At 42.0% G+C, this 17,280-nt stretch overlaps 2 protein-coding genes across 4 annotated transcripts in view; one reads left to right on the top strand and one right to left on the bottom strand.

Annotated features, from left to right (window-relative positions):
• SLK (STE20 like kinase) overlaps positions 1–2,832 on the bottom strand; it is a 49,208-nt gene extending 46,376 nt beyond the window's left edge. For all 3 annotated transcript variants that reach the window (XM_009087206.4, XM_018910635.3, XM_018910633.3), the window contains exon 1: positions 2,504–2,832. In XM_009087206.4, the coding sequence (XP_009085454.1) occupies positions 2,504–2,653 (150 nt within the window). In that variant the 5' untranslated portion in view covers positions 2,654–2,832. The remainder of the gene's footprint in view (positions 1–2,503) is intronic.
• Positions 2,833–3,395: 563 nt separating this feature from the next.
• The window catches only part of STN1 (STN1 subunit of CST complex), a 41,840-nt gene continuing 27,955 nt past the window's right edge, over positions 3,396–17,280 (top strand). Inside the window, exons 1-2 of the mRNA XM_030241343.2 lie at positions 3,396–3,529; positions 16,673–16,812. Of these exons, the coding sequence (XP_030097203.2) occupies positions 16,680–16,812 (133 nt within the window). The 5' untranslated portion in view covers positions 3,396–3,529; positions 16,673–16,679. The remainder of the gene's footprint in view (positions 3,530–16,672; positions 16,813–17,280) is intronic.

The raw sequence follows: 17,280 nt of genomic DNA, 5'->3' as shown, positions 1-17,280 counted from the left end.
ATTGCAAAGAAGGAGAATGAATCACAAGTTTTCAATGACCTTAAAACTTCTGTACACAAAATGAATTATCACTGGACAGCATTTTAAAGTAAATAATTTAATCAGGGAGGCTTCCCAGTACTGTCAGAATCATTTACAGTTGGTTTTGAGTTTTTACTTAAGTATTTGACACTTTGTTCAAAAGATCAGTTACACAACTAAACTAATTACCCCTCCATGGGAAATCATAGCATGCAACCAATCTTAACCTACTTTTTAGAAATTCAAAGTACACAAACATTTATTTATATGGCAATTCCATTTTAACATGCATCTGCCAAAACGCTGTCACACACAGATCCTAAGATCTTAAACAAAGGCAAATGTACTTTTGGCAAATGTAAGTGACACTAGGGTGATGGGGGGTTGGCAAATAAAACAAAATCCATTACACAAAATGAAAGCCCCAACCCCCACACTTCCATTACCTAAAGACAAAGTCTTCAAGCATTCTTGAGAGCTTTGTTCTGGCTTATAGTCTTGAATTCAAAATTTGAGAAGGTCTTGAATGTCTATTCCTGCGGCTTCTCATTTGAGGTGTATATCCACGAAAGAACAACCTAACACACCTTTCCTGCTTCCTACACTGTTTCTTGGGCAGCACACTCAGGTGTGGGAACACAAGTACAGTTTGTTTCTGAGTGTAAGCCTCCTTCTCAAACTAGATAGAAACAAAAAGAATGCTGATGAACACATGCAGTAACCTTTTTCTTTTTTTTTATGGGATTTTTTTTTTCCGGTAATACTGCCTCTTAATTCTCATAAGGGCCAACTTCAACAAGATGACCAGAGTAATCACCTCTGTAATTCTGCCTACAATCAATTTCAACAGTGAACTCTTGTCATTTCATTCAGAATTAAATCTCGAAGTGAAAACTGACATCCAAGTGGAAAACATTCTCCTGTTTGTATACAGAGTACACTGAAATGTCGTGCTCAGATATCTCCCTCAACTACTATTGCTAATACAGACATGCCTACAGATGAAGTGAGAAGAGGTTTGCAGATGGGAGGGGAAGTGCACGTGGGGGAAGAGGAAAACACATTTAGTATTATATCGAGGCATATTTTCAGAAAATGGGAATCAAAACTCCACTATGAAACTCAAATTCAAACTTTAATACTCTGGAAGCACTGTTAGAGATGTTATGTTTTTGTGGTGAGCAGGCTTTATGATGGAGCAACTCCAGACATATTCCCAGCCTTTTAAGAAAAAACCCCAGAACTCAAAACTTCAAAAATGACAAAAGAACCACCATCTAGACTGTGTACTACACCAGCGTCTAAATAAACTAGATGTTCTTAATATAGAACATTGACACAAATTCCTTGGGTGAAATGACCCCACCTAACATTCTGACCGTACCGTGGCACTTCTGCTCAAGCATACAAACAGGTGATACCACCAGAGCACAACAGAACCTAAAATAACTTCTACCAAAAATAGCACAATATTCATGAGTACCCAGATTTCATAAACTCTCAAATGCAGTAAATATGTTTCTTGACCGAATTAGCTCTCAGAAGCACTGTAAATGCCATCCTCTCATGCTATTTTTTCTTAGTTTCCAGAACCAACTCCAGAGCTTCAGTTCATCTCAGCTCCCAATTCTCTCATGCCTATCCACCAGGATGTTTTTTCCACTCTATCCATAAAACAAACATGGAGCATAAACACCCTTTTAGAAAAGGGAAAACGTAGCTGAAGATTTGCCTGAAAGCTGAAGTCTTGTCAAACACTAGCAGGGCTGTATCTATGTCATTGTAGTCTACTTGGCTTGATAAATTCTAGATAAGCATCCTTAAAAACCTGCTTGTACCAGTACACTTAAAGATTTAAAGAGCAAACAACTGAGAGAAGTTAGGAGATCCAACACATGGATTCCGACACAGGGAAAGCCAGGAGAACACAGCTGTTTAATTCAACTCCTCATGGAACAAGATGGGAGAATGCCCATTAAAGCGACGACAGCCTGGCTCTGTGCACTGCACATGAAGCAGAGGAGTCAGTTTTACTGTTCATGGGGTTCCTTCCGTACAGGAAAGAAAACAAACAAACAAAAAAAAGTATGAACTTCAGATCTAAGAAAATGCAGTCTTTGTAAGGTTAGCAGCCATACTGTACACGAGTCCCAGAAAAACCCAAAACACAGAGAAGTGAGCAATCCAGCAGCGGGCAGGGTGGAGCAAAGGCGGGACAATGACCTAATAGGTCTTTTCTATCTTTAGTTTCACGAGGCTCCGTGGCCAAGAGGCGCCGGGATGCCCCGCTCTGTCTCCGGCCGCGTCCCCCCGCAGCGCCCAGCGCCCCAGCCAAGTTGTCCCGAACTCGGCGCTGCCAGCGGGATCCCGAGGACAGGGAGCCGGCAGACAGGGAGCCCGAGGCAGCGCTGCGGGCACCAGCAACGCTCCGAGTCACTTCTCAGCTATGAGAACACAAGCGAGCCGCGCTGCCCGCCCTTACCTTGAACACTTTACCGAAAGCACCATCGCCCAGCTCTCCTATGATTTCCCAGAACTCCTCAGGGTTCAAATCCCTCTTGACGTGCTCGTATTGTTTCTTCTTCTTCTCACCGCCCAGCTTGAAGATCTTACGAAAGTTGAAGAAGGACATTTTGGCTGCAGCCGAGCGATAGAGCGGGCGGCGGTGCCCCCTCTGCCCGCCGGGACCACGGGGCGCGGGCGGTGATGCCGGGTGCGATTCCCACGCGGAGACCAAAGTCTTGGCGTCGCCCGGGAAGCGCCGTCACTGCGGGGAGACAACACCCCGCGATGCCCCGAACGGGGCCGGGCTCGGCGCTGCTCTCCCCGACGGGCTCGGCTGTCCCTACTCGGCCGGGCCGGTCACCATCGCGGCAGCAACAAGTGCCGGGCTCGCTCCTTGGGACGGGCGGCGGCGGAGCCGCAGGAAGGGTCACGGCTCCGCTGGGAGGGGGCAGCTGCTACGCGCCGGGCAGGGGGGAGCGGTCACGTCCCGCCTCGCAGGACGGGGCGGATGCAGGGAGGGGCGGAGGCTGCCCCGCTCCAGGCTCCGGGCCGGTGTCCTCGCGGAGCGGCGTCCCGGGGTGGCACCGCGGCGGAAAATGACGCTTCGCTACCGGCCTCTCTCCCACTCGCTCGCTCCCTCGCCCTGTCGCGAAGCGGGGCCCGGGCGGCTCCGCTTCCTGCGGGGCGGCACCGGCGGCACCTCCGCCCCCTCCCGCCGCCGGCGCGTGCGCCCCGCGCTCCCGCCCCTCTTCCCGCGCTCCCGGAACCGCCTCGCGCCCCTCCCGCCGCTACGCCGCCTGCGCACGCGCACCAGAGCGCGCCTTCTACCGCTCCCCCTTTTCCCCGGCGCGTGCGCACGCGCCGCACCGGCAGCACGCGCGCAACCCTCCCCCGCCGACGGCTCGGGCCCGGCACAGGCGGGGGAAAGAGGCGGGGCTTGCTCTGTCACGTGACGCGGCCGCGGCGGCCCCAGCCAATAGGAACGCGCGGAGGCTACGGGCGGGTAAGTCGGTGTCGGGCTCAAGATGTCGGCGTCGGCTCGGGCCGTCCCTCTACTTCCCCCCCCCCCCCCCCCCCCCCGTAGCTCAGAGTAGCGCGACAGCGACGGTGTGGGGATCGAGTGCTCGTCCCTCCTTCTGTCCTCTTTCCCTTTAGTCCTCTGCGTGCCGTTACGGGAGGGGCGTGTGCTAGAAGAACCCTTTTTCCTATGATCCCGGAGGACACCCCTCGCTTCTCCCTGCCGCGCCGCTGTCCTGTGCAGGGAGGGTGTCCCCAGCCCTGTGGCAGAGGGCGATGTTCCCTAGGCGGGGCACAGCTTCCCCTCAGGGCTGGCTGGGTCCCCTGAGTCCCCAGGCTGCCGAGGGGCCCTGGGGCTCCCTCTGTGTCTCAGGAGCGCTGTGGGCAGGTAGTGCCTCCTAGGGGGCTGAGACTTGGACGTGGAGCTCTGAGGAAAGTGTTGATAGCAACAGACGACGTTGGAAAAAACTTTCTTTTGTTTGTGGTCCAGTGCAATCCCTTAACCTGCTGCTGCTTTATCTTCTGTCATGGCAGGCTGCGATGTTCTTGTGCTGCCCGTTTGGAGTCTTCGGTATCTTATTTAATCACTGGGACAGGCCTGAATTTCGTTATCTCACAACCTTCTCTTCCCACAAGTGATTTCTTCCTCACCCTGAAGTATAATTGTATTTTAATAGTTGTGTTGTGTACATGCCACCCGATGTGGGGCGTTTCCTCACTTGAAAGCAAGAGGCGTTCCCGTTGCCTGGATTAGGGGCAATTAGCAGTGCTGGACACAGAGTTTGGGCTGTGACAGGCTGCAAGTCGATCCAGCAGCAGCTGAGGCGATGCTGAGACCTCAGAGACATCTGACAGTGAGACAAACACCCAGGGAAAATCGTGTAATGCCGTATCCTCGTATGAACCGGAGTGCCTGCAATTGCCATTAGTTTAAGCTGCATGATGAGCTTCTGAAGATCAAGCCTGTGGTGTGCATCATTCCCCAGACCATTTTATTAGCGTGACAGTAGTTTGCTATATGAGCAGGATAGTCCCTGTGTAAATTCAGTAATAATAATGAGGCATTGAAATGCCCCTGACTCAAAGCGTTTATGAATCGAACAACAGTGTTCTGTCATGAGTCAATTTCTTTAAACTGTATAAAATCAGTTTCACGGGTAGTCCCACCCTATGAACAGAGAGCCTTTCAAGTACTCTTGCTAAACTGATTTGTAGTAATAATCAGCGTTTGTTTTACAAAAATGATATTCCGCTTTATGGCTTCCTTGTACTGACCCCTCTGCCACAAAAGGTGAAACTGTTCAGGGGGGTGTTAAAACCAAGGCTGTTTGTGTGAGGACAAAATCAAGAAACAACTGCAATCCCAAGGATCTCTTTTATTATGGGTCATCTGGCTGGCTGGCTCCACCTATTAATTTCATAGGCAAGTTTCATTCAGATAGTTTGAACTAAATACGATAACAAAGAGAGTGTTACCAGCAGCAATTTAGCTTCTCATATCCTAATTTTTAAAGTTCAGTTTCTTTATCTTCTCTATAATTTTTCTTTTGCCCCTTCAGATGGGATGGTCGCTTTCATTTGGGTATTAAAATACAATGATGGCTTAAATAATAATTTTCGTTAAAATTTGTAATTTAATATTTTGATTTTAACTTGCTTTCTGTTGCATAAAAAGTGCTTTGGGACTTATATCTGTAGGTTTATTTAAACTGACTGGTTGATAGAGGATGGGGGGAAAAAAGGAATCCAAAGCCATAGCATAAATTCCTTGTATTGAGGCAGGATTATCTTTTCTTTAGCCTCAGCGTTAATGGCAATGAAGTGGGAGGGGGACATGGGGGTGTTTATGTGTGAGTGTTAGAGTTTGTAATAACTGGAAAGAATTGCAAAGCTAAAAGAAAATTTGGTAAGTTATATGTGAACAAGAGAAGTTGAGCTGGCAGTTGTGGGCTGGGATGGCAGGGCCTGGTTCTGCCTCACCTCTGTTACAAACGTCGAGCTGTGCAGAGTTCACACACAGCATCTCTGCCTGGGTCAGTTCCTGTGTGACAAAGGCAGTTCAGAGCACAGTGTTGGTGCCATCCAAACAATGACTGAACGTTAGCAGGTACTGCATGTGTGCTGCTTTAAACTTGTATAAACACAGTCTTCCTGGTCCAGAGAGCTTTTAATTCATATACCATTGAAAATATAAGATGAAAGTCTGGTACGAGAAAGGAGCACTTAATCTAGTGATAAGGCTTTGCTTTTAGCTTCTTCTTTCTTACTATTGAACAAGTAATTCAAGATAAAACCAGGATATATGAAAAGGAAAACTATGACTCCGTCTCATTTTTTTCCTTATTCTTTCATTCTGGAGTTACAGCTTGCCACTCAATCCTGAATATAAACTCCATAAGGTGAAGGTTAAGTGCTAGTAGCAAATCCTTCCCAATTTGCTGTGACTTCCTGGTTTGGAGGAGGCTGAATGAAGTCTGGTTTTTGTGTGTGGTTTTTTTTTGTTCCTGATAGTAGGAGTTCTTAGCAACTGTAAATGTTTCCAGATGGTAAGGATAAAAAGGTAAAAGTGAATTATATTAAAATTTTTCTTTTAGGAATTTAAAGCAATGCTTTCTGAAAATTCATTGCTTCCTTTAAATGTCAGAGGAAGATGTTAAAGTAAAGATGTTAAAGAGCTATCTTGATTGAGCATCAAATATACTGGCTTAAAATAGCTATAAACTCTTCATGACAACCTTTTTCATCTCTTTGTGAATTAGAATTCTCCTTTATACTTCCTGCTGCTTAATATCACCATCCTTTCTCATTGACTCAATCACTTACATTTGCCACTGTTCCTAACTCCCTCTTTAAGTTGTTTCTTTTAAACTGCTCCAATTTCTCTTAATTGAAAGTAAACACATCCGAAATTTAATTTGAAATGTGTTCTTCACAAGATTTATTGCCCTTTTGCTTCAGTCCTACATTCTGTTTTCAGTTCTTTCAAAATATTTAATGGTATATTTTTATATTGTCTTGACTTTCTGTCCACCCACGCTTTCACTGATCTTCAAAATTCTTTCTGGTGATTGAGCTCATTGAACTGCTGTAAGGTCACAGGTGGCTTGTTTGTGGTTAAATCTGGAGTGTAATTCTTGTTTCATCCGTCTTAGTCTGTCTGTCACCTTTGGCACTCAGCACTGTCCTTTCTGTTTTCTTTAATCAATGTACACCATGTTTTTACTGATATTTTTTAGTTGTATGGTGGCATTTTTTCATCAGCTCTGCCATTTCTCCCCTGATCTGTTCCCAAAGTTAACATTTTGTGCTGTATTGGGCTCATTTCAGTCTAAGCACCAATGTACGTTCTGGATTGCTGTAGTGATCCCCAGTGCAGGGGCATGATCACTGTCCTGGTCCTGTGGTCACACTGTTTCGGATTAAGGCCAGGATGCCGCTGACCTTCTTGGCCACCTGGGCAACTCTTGGCTCATGATCAGCTGCTGTTGACCAGTGCCCTTCGGTTCTTTTCCTCTGGGCCATTTTCCAGCCACTCTGTCCCAGCCTGTAGCCCTGCATGAGGCTGTTGTGATCCAAGTGCAGGACCTGGCAACTCCCCTCCTTGAGCCTCACATCACTGGCCTCAGCTCATTGATCCAAGCTGCCCAGATCCCTCTGCAGAGCCTCCCTGGCCTCCAGCAGGTCAACACTCCTGCCCAGCCTAGTGTTGTTTGTGAACGTAGTGAGGGTGCACTCGATGCCCCATCCAGATGATGGATGCAGATGCTAAACAGGGCTGTACCCAGCTCTGGTCCCTGGGCACAGCCCTTGTGGCACCACTCACCACCACACTCTGAGCCCAGCCCTCCAGGCAGTTTTGTGGCCAGCAAAGAGAGCCCCTGTCCAGGCCATGGGCTGCCAGCCTGTCCAGGAGAATGCTGTGGAACACAGTATTGAAGACTTTGCTGAAGTCTTCAATGGGACAGCATCCACAGCTTTTCCCTCATCCACTGGGTAGGTCATCTGGTCATAAGAGGAGGTCAGGATATCAAGCAGGACCTGCCTTCCCAAAAGCCATGATGGTTGGGCCTGACTCCTTGGATATCCTGTACATGCTGCATATACAGCACTCCTAAAGGCTTTCTAATAAATGTACCATTGTGTCTTAGAGACTTCTCTTTCTGTTATGCAGAACAAAATGAGACTCAGTCTTGCACTCAGTAGTTTATGAGCGTTTATGATATGTGGAACAGGAATAGTTCAGTCATAAATAATACAAACAGAAAAAAAATATAATACCAGAGGTTGGACACTCAAGAGCTTGCCCATATCTTAGCCAGAATCAATACTCAGGCTCCTATCAAAAACCTGGGTATACTACTATTTATTAGATGGTTTGGGGTTTTTTACTGCCTTACTGCAGGATCAGTTAATCTAAGAATTGCCATAGAAACATGTGGCATTTGGAAGCTTCAACATATAAGGATATAGCTCGATGTTTGCAGTAAAAAAACATTGAATATTAAAATGTTTAGGAATTGGATTGATCTAATTTTGGCTTCAGAAAAGTCTGTGTGTTTAATCTAAATTTGCCATACTTTTTCAGCAGTCAGTGGGGAAATGTATTTTCACAGGGCAATTCACCTTTCCTGTTTTAGATACTTCTCTTTATCACAGTATTTGACTGTGTGAGGTGAGTTTTCCTGGCAACATATAACGGGAGTTCTTCCTACCTATGGAGACTCCATTGACAGCAGAACTCTTGGAGTGCATTTCTCTTGATGTCAGCAACACTTCTGGGAATGATGACAGAGCAAATATAAAAATTGCCAAATTACCTGAATGTTTCCAAGTAAACCTGTGATGTTTTATTGAATAGACCTTATCTGAAATTAAATGACAGAGAAAAAGCCATAATATAAATATCAAAGTTTGAATAAGGATCAGATATTTCAACAAATAATGCAACAATGTTTCTTGGAAACATGGCATATCAAAACATTCAAGTTTTAACATGTTGACTTAATTGAACTATAGCAAAAAAATGTTTTTTTCTTATTGCTTCCAGTTGATGTGCAAGAAAACCCTCTTCAAGACTGAGATTCAGAAATAGTCATATGTCTTTGTAGGGGAGTGAGAAGCAAACCTCAGATTTAATGGAATGCGTCAACAACTTGAAACTTACATAGCTGATTCTCTTTGATTAATTGACTAATGCAATTAAGAACTTCAGATAAAGCTTTTCAAGAAGGCTGCACACTTTTTGGTTTGTATTTAACTCAAAAAGCTCGTTTTATAGGAATTTTCATTTAATATTAAACTACTGAGCTGCACTGGTGGATAGTTGCATTTTTTTTCATAGAGTACTGAGTCTAATAAAAGTTCTCTCCATGTTGAGACAACTGTAACAATTCTTCACAGAACCACGCAGGACTAAGTCCATCTAGAACACTTTTTTTAAAAATAATAATATCCTTTAAAATACTACTACTTTTAGCTATAGTGCTTTATTCCTTCTAACAATTTTAATAATTTGGGGTTATATTACATTTGAAACGAGATTTATTTGATCAAAGCTGTACATGAACACAAAGCAAATTTTTTCAAACTTGTGGAGCCCCCTCCATCTGATAGCTATTAGAAGCTTTAGTTAAATCACATGAAAGCATGTCTTGCAAATGCTGCACCCTGGTTGCCTTTCCTCCAAATGGTAATTAGACCTTTTCCTCTTGCGTAGCAGTCACGAGCTGATTTGCACTTTTTGTTTGTGGCTTTCAAATTTGCATTAGTTCACATAGTAGCTAGGATTAGAAATTTATTAAGGGATAAAGATAGCTTTGCATCTCAGTATTGCTCTCAGTCAATACTGGCACAAAAAAATGTCTGAACAGAAAGCTCACATGTATTGCTGCTTTTCTTTCCATAAATCCTGATTTTCTTTCACTGTTTCCCAGGAGCTTTTTTTTTCCAGAATGGACTTTGTGTTCTCTTGGGATTCTGATCAGCTCTGGAATCTTGGGACCAAATAACTTGTTCTGTAATATGATTATTTTTTTTTAAATTGTGGCTGCCTGGCCAGCCTACAGACCCAATCCAGGTTGTATTGTAAGCATAACCGGAAAATTTATTATGCCTTCTACAATTACTATTATAAATGCACCATCCTGTCAAATAGGAAACATTTCCTACATGTACAATAAAGGAAAATTTGATAAAGAGATAACACTAAAGCCTATTGATTTCCTAGTGATATCCGAAAAAGAGACATTACAGTGGGATAATATTGCAGATATATCTACTAGCAAAAAGGGGAAACAATGTACAATGTGAGATACCAACTGTTTGTTAATGTAAAGCTAGACTTTAAAATAGTCCATTATTTTATTGAAAAAAAACCAACAAAGTTTTTCATTGCATACTGTTATTTTGGTATTACAGCCATGTTTGTACTAATTTCTGTGTGTGCAATGTTCTTCTCTTTTTACCTAGAAAATGAGGCAAAAAAAAAAATAGTTGACCCTTGTAAAGTAGAATTTGGTTTCTTGTAGGATCTCATCTTGGTACAGCAGCAATGAGTGGAGCTGCAATAATGTGGCAATTGTTAAAGCAAACAGCAGCTACTGTGTGTCCAACAATAGTCTGTGCAAACTTTGGCCACTAGCACTTGCTTGTGACAGAACAGGGTATTGTGATGTGATGCGCTTTTTGTCTCAAGTGCCCTGAAATGTTTATTTTTTGACAGAAGGAATCTTTAATAGCTAATCCTCAAAATTATGTTTTATAGTATACACTGTGATATTCATGGATTAAGCCAAAAAAGCCCATTACATTACGTGGACTGAATTGTAGCAGGAAATAAAATTACTTACATGAAAAATAATTCCTGTGGCTTCTGACTGAGCACTAATATATTTTTCTGGATATAGTATACAGGAGTGACTTCCTTTCAGAGCATGAGGTAGGAAATGACATCTATTCAAATTCAAATGCAATTAAGGAGACACTTAAATTAGTTTATAAAAGACTGTTGGTTTCTTTACATACCAAGAAGTCGGAAATAGTAATGAGTTTATCATGTTAACTGTGACAGTGATTCATGGAAGAAGTTACAGCCACAGGGAGGTATTTTCTTTAAAGTATCTAAATAATGTTCTGTCTATTTAGTGCCTTTCAATGGGATTTGGAACAAGTTTTTAAAGATGGGCAAAAACCAAAAACCAATTTTGAAATCTCAGGTTGTAATGGAGTGCTCTGTAGTGCTATGAATGTTCATAAAATTCTGACTTATTCCAGAAGCTGTTCTAATTTAGACCAGATACATAAACCAGTTTAAAGGGGAGGGAGAGAAATGAACAGGAATGCTTACCTCTAGAAATTGAGTCAAACTTGTGGAGTTCACAGGCACAGTAGCCTCAGAAAGCTATTAACCAATGCTTGTCACTTCTATGGAAATGTATGAAATTTGAAAATGTTCATTCAGGAAGTGACACTAAATCTTCGTTACACTGCTAAAACAGAGTAGGAAATCTAACTTTTTATTTTCTTTTGTCTGTTAGTTAATTTCTTTGTGTTGCATCAGTAAATTACAGAATCACAGAATGGATAAGGTTGGAAGGGTCCAACCTCTTGCTCAAGCAGGGCTCCATAGACCATATTAGCCAGGATTCTGTCCAGACAGTTCTGGAACATCTCCTGTAAGGGAGACTCCACATCCTCTCTGGGCAATCTGTTCCAGTGCATGTTCTCCCACACAGATTTCTGGATCCATGGGAAATTGTATCTAATGCATGGGACAAGGATCAGAAAGAGCTACTTGTACTGTTTATTTTGTTACACACTTCCCTGGTAGTTTTTTCAGAATCAGGCTTTTGGAAAATTGAGTGCCAAAACCTTGTTTCAAGGTTTAGCTTGCATGTAAAGCAAGTTTCAGTGCCAAAAGGAGGCAATCTAGGACTGTGAGCTTTGTCCCCCTTCCTTCCAAGACTGTGGATGTTGGAGGAGCCAGTTTCTTTGATCTCCTGCAGCCACATGCACCTGTCCAGAAGGTTTTCCAGGCAGTGCCATGGAAAGGTGAAACCAGAGGGAGGGAAACACATTGCAAGTTACGACATGGAGACATTAACTCCACTGGAAGACTGTTACACAACAGCCATGACAGTTTATTGATAAAACAGCTTTTTTGCCTCTACCTATAGCCTGCCTTATGGGCACTGTGGGCAGTGCCTTTCTGGGTTGTTAGATTCCCCAGTGGCTAAAGGTTGCAGTGATTGGCCTCTTGTCTTGCTCTTCACTTACCAGCGAAGTGCATTGTAATAAAAACTAATGTAAGTAAAAGACATACAATGTTTAGAATTTCAAGGAGTATCTTTAGGAAAAAAATCTGTAATTCTTCCTTTTGGTAAATTGTTATCTGAACAGCTTAGACAAATGTTAAACCCTTGTACAAGTAAATTTCAGGAAGTGCTAAATTTCTGGAAGTTCAGAGGAGTTCTAGATTTCTTAATTTTGTTTTGAAACTATGTCTTTAAATTGGAATTGTACATATATGTAAGAACTACAAGACATGCAGCACATAGCATCAAAACTGACAGGATTTAACATGACAGAAGTAGAAGGTGGTTTGCTATGAAAGACTGAAAATGCTTGCCCCATCTTGATTTGTATTAGAGGTAGGAGGTGGATCCAAACTGACCTTACCTTACTGTTTGATAGTTTCCCAACAGCTGTTTTCCAGGAGCTTTTTTTTTGCCTTTCAGTTATGTGTTTTGGTCTCAGTGATGATGTTCATCTTGTTACTGGTGTTGGATACTTTCTTTTAACTATGTGTTTTTTAAAAACCTATGGCTGAGTTTCATGTCTAGATTCTTTGTTCAATATTAACTGTAACCAAAGCTTTAATTCCCAGTTCAATAAGATTTACTTGTATAATAATACAATGGGTTTATTTGGTTTTAATTTAAAATGCTGTATGTGGCTGTAGGTAATTAAAAACATTTCCTGAAAAATGGTGGGTTTGACGGTACCATGCTGGAATTGCCTCTTCTGATCATGAAGAGTTGAATAATAGTCATTTGTCACATAGGGTGTTGACTCAGACACAGATGATTTCAATTCAGATGACAGAGGGTGTTACAAAACCCAGCTGTTGACTCTGCTCCTCTTTCCACAAGTTGCTTTGTCTGTGGCAGGAATGGCTGACCTATGGTGCAGTTTTTGACAGCCACGGTTTCTGGCCTAATTTATTCAAGAAAACCAGTGATGACTTTAAGTTGTTTTAATGCACTGGGTTGGCAACTCCAACAGTTTAGGAGCTGTTTCCAGTGTAAATTGTCAGTGCTAGTGGTAGTGGCAGCCTTTGGAGAAGAGTGAAAGCCTGGAAGAATGTTTAAGTTGCCTATATTAGTGCATTAATTCTCTGTTTCTGTTCCACAGCTAACTTGAGAAAGAGTTTTTGCAGCAGTGTGCCAGCACTTACAGAGCAGTTGCAGACACCCACTGGCAAGCCAATTTTCTTATCTCAAAATTATTAATTTCAAGCTAAGGCAATTTTCTCCAAGAGCTTTGGTTGTTAATCAAATTTGGAGAAAAGACAACCAGAAACATGAAAACAGATCCTCTTCTTTGAGGTTTCAGTTGCACTGGGATTGGAAGAAGACTGTTTACCTTTTTTGGAAAAGGGACATGGTGGGCACAATAATATGAGCCAAGAAATTAATTGGCCAGGGCTGATTCTCTCGAATAAATCAAAAGGGTGTTAAATAGGAAGCTCTTGAGACAAAACTACCCAGTAGGCTGCTTAGGAGGGAAGAAAGAAAATAGGTTTGGTGGCTGGCGTGGTTGGGAAGGGTGCCAATTTTCCTTGTTTTCCCTTCTAGGATAATACCTTGCTGAGCTCACAAGGTAGCTCTGGGGATTATGGACTTGGTTGACTTCTCAGTAGAGTCAGGAAAGCTAACATTGATAGCAGTGGGTCAAAGAGACAGCCCAATCTTAATATGTTAGAATAATCTCAATTTGAGGCTTCTTGTTTATTTGTGTCTAGATACCTACTATGTAAACTTTAGATTTCTGCCCTTCAAACAGAGTTGTTTTCCCAAGAAGAACTTAATTCTTCTTTTGATTTTGATTATGCCTTCATAGCCTTTTTCTGGAGTTAAAAATAGAGTAATGATATCTTCTGTCTAATTAACTTGTGGACTAGATGCTTCTGTTGCCTTTTTTTCTCCTGTAACATGATTGAATTCCTTGCACTACAGCAACCCTGAAGTCATTACACTGCACTTAAAACAAAATGCAGAAGGGAATGACCTTTTGCTAGGACTCTGTGTTGTTTATGTTGCTAAGCCTGATCACCATCTCCCAGCAAAAGCCAGTTTAATCCTTAAACATTAATTAGATAGTATCTGCTCAGAATTGTCTATTGTTTGCTGTCTGGGTCTTCATTGATTATAACGTGGTGCATCTCCACAATGCCCCTATTTGCCCCTTGGCTCTTCATTGTACAGGGCAGCTCTTATCTTCTTTGCTGATAGCATATCACCAATGGTACCAGTTAAGAGCTGAAAACACTTGTAGCATAATGGAAAGTTCCACTTTTGCCAGGATGACTCATTAATTAACCCCGAGATGGAGAGGCTTCCTGTGCCAATTTCGGAAAAAGTTACGGGAAGATATCATTATATATGAAAAGATAAATGATTGGAAGAGTTTTGTCAGCCTTATGGTCAGGAATTACAGTTTTTAATACTCTCAATCTACCTGAAACAAGCTTGGAAGCTCACTGAATAGATACTTTGGAAATAGTTTACATCTTGCTTTGCTTTAGGAGGAAACAGACAACTGCTGAGAAGAATGCACTGGTACTAGCAGTGTTGGAGGCAAGCTGTACATCCAGGAGGCACTAAATATCTTTTCTTTCCAACTGACCACAAGCTTTTGGCTTCAAATAGGCCACTGTTCAAGTGTAGCTACCTAGCTGACCACTTGGGAGGGAAGGAAGAAAATAGGCTTGGTTTTGGGTGGTGTCAGGGGTTGGGAGGGCTCTTGGGACTGTGAAGAGGCCAGGGAAGACTTTGGCTGCTGTGTAGAATGCCCTGGTGTGCCTGTCAGACTTTGCTGACAGTGAGTGGGTGGCTGGGGTACGGTTTCACTTTCCCAGCCTGGTGTGGATGTAATGTCTTTAACTCAGGACTTCAGCAAATTTGTCCTCTGGACTCCAGGGAATCCTGTGATGCCTTCGTAGTGCTGGGGGCAAGATTTAGTTTTTGTCAAGGAATCTTTGCCGCATCTGTAAGATAAAGTGTTGTGTGTCTGTAGCAGGCTTGAACCAAACAGAATGGTCTCTACATAAAAACTTATGATGGGGTGTAAATATCTCCAGTAAGGAGCCTGGGAGTGAGAAGAAAGCTCCAGAATTTGAGATTTAACTCCCAGTAGTTTCTGAGATAGAAAGAGCTTTTGCTGCAGAAATCTTCTCCCTTCAGAAGATTCTGGGGAGATGCTTTTCATGTAGGCTTAAAGTGTGTTTGGACTTGATCTATTAACATTTGGGCATTTCAGGCTTGACAAGTGGCTATAAAATGCCAAAATACAGATATTTTTAATCTTCACTGGAGTTGCTTCATTGATTTCCCTCAGATGCACACATGTGCAGGGGTGACTTCTGCTTTTTGCCCTCAGGAGTGTCTGTTTACCTAAAATACAACAGGTTAGACAGACTTGTTACCTGATTGTCTCTTTTTGGCTGGTTATCTCAGTCTTCTGTCTGTCTAGAAGGAAAAACAGGTGCTGAGCTGTGACAGGCTTTGTAACCATGCAGAGTAAATTGGGGGGCATGAGGCAGAAAGGAATGTAACTTTGTACTAGAGACTGCAAGCAAAAAGAGATGGGGAAACTAATTTTGTTAAGAAAATGAGTATGCCAAGTAAAATACAGGTTCAAACCATTTGTTCTTTTGAGAAACTTTATGGTCTAAATTTGACATCGACTGTAGCAAGTATCCAAAGAACTGCCATATGGAGGAATAGCAGCTTGTGTTAAAATCATACACTTAACAGCTTAATTTCTAAAATTCTATTGAGCAGTGTCTCAATTCAGCAGTAGAAAAAGGGTGCTTTATGGGGAGACTTGAGTGAGAAAGGAATGGTGTGACTTTTTGAGTACATCTTGCAGGTGCAAAAAAGAAAGACTGGGAAGAGCTGTGTGTAGTGGGGAGCAAGACATGAATCCAGGTGTAATCAAAATTGTTTCAGTTTGTTACTCAGTAGTGAAGTTACTACTGGAACTGACTAAATCAAATATTTTCAACATCTCACCTAAGAAATGACCAGTCCAAGGAAGGGTAAATAACACTGACTTTTTTTTTTTTAACTTTTACTAGTAAAAGGAAGGTGACCTGGGAAGCCTTACAGGAATAATGTATCTGTCCATACAGGAGAAGCTGATAGAATGTATTTTTAGCTTCCAAATCTTTATGAGGATCTTCCTGAATCGAGTGCTGGGGTTTTTGACATCAAGACTGTGATAAGCAGAGAATTGCATCTGTAATGGCATAAGCTGGCGGGCATTAAACTGTGAAATCTGAAAGGGTAAAAGGGAAAAGTAACAATTTCAAAGTTAGTGGAGACTACATGCCCAAAACAAAGAAGGGATGGCTGTTTTTGTTTTGAATAAAGTCATCCTCCCTCAACTCCATGATAAAGCATAGGACAAACAATGAGTATGTTAGGGGAGGGAAGGAGAATGATGGGGAAATAATAATCATTTGTAGAGAAAGTAACCACTTAGGATCCCACAATCCTGCTCTTTTAAACAAATGTTGACTTTAGTTCTCTGCTTATGTATTTGGAGAGAAAAAGTCTCTGAAATTCTATTTCATTTGAAGTTACTGGGGGAAATGCTGTTGCTGGATTCTCAGTACTTCAAACAAGCCATGAGTATTGATACTTTGAATATTTCATGTGGCAACACATGAAATATTGATAGATAAATATAACATTTTATTAGATAAACTCCAGTGTCTCAACCTCAGCTCTGCTGTGCTATTGTGTGTATACTCATGAGCTGTTTTTTTCATTTATATGGAAAATAATGAATGGGAACAGCTCTTGACCTTTGTAGAAAACAATTTCAGGTCCTTCTGTGTTCACAGGTTTCAGATGCAGTCTGAGTCTGAGAAGTATGAACAAGAGATGCCTTCTCTGCACTGGGGTATTGATCCTGTATTTTCTGCATTTGCAAGACTCTACATTAAAGATATTACAGAAATGAGAGAATCTATACAGGTGCCAGGTATGTATTTATAGGTGCTGATTATGATGCATGCAGTATTATAATTGATTTATGTTGTACTTTTTATGAAGGGATTGAAGAATGCTTCACAAAATCCATACCCTTAAGCTAAGTGATGTTAGTATCATTTAACAGTTCTAAGAACAGGTTGTATGTGAAATGTATGTGAAAAATAAAATATATTTGTTAAAATGGTTTTCCTTTCTCTCCAGAACTTCTTTTACATTAAGGTAATGTTGTGTTTCCTTTATGTGGTGGTGCTTGTTGTATTCTGATTAAGTTAATTCTAAAAAATGCTTGTCCTTTCTGGCCCTATGTATTGTTATCTCTCCACTGTCTCTACGTTTTTTGCAAAATTTTGACAGTTGATGACATTGCTGGATGTGGGATTTTGCTTTTTCCTATGGATATTAATATATTATAAGACAGATACAAGTTTTGAAGTTTTGTCTCCTTCGTTTCTAGATT

Source organism: Serinus canaria, chromosome 6, assembly GCF_022539315.1.
Source record: "Serinus canaria isolate serCan28SL12 chromosome 6, serCan2020, whole genome shotgun sequence".
Classification (NCBI taxonomy): domain Eukaryota; kingdom Metazoa; phylum Chordata; class Aves; order Passeriformes; family Fringillidae; genus Serinus; species Serinus canaria.
Note: the sequence above shows the minus strand (reverse complement) of the source record. Positions and strands in the feature narration are given on the sequence as shown.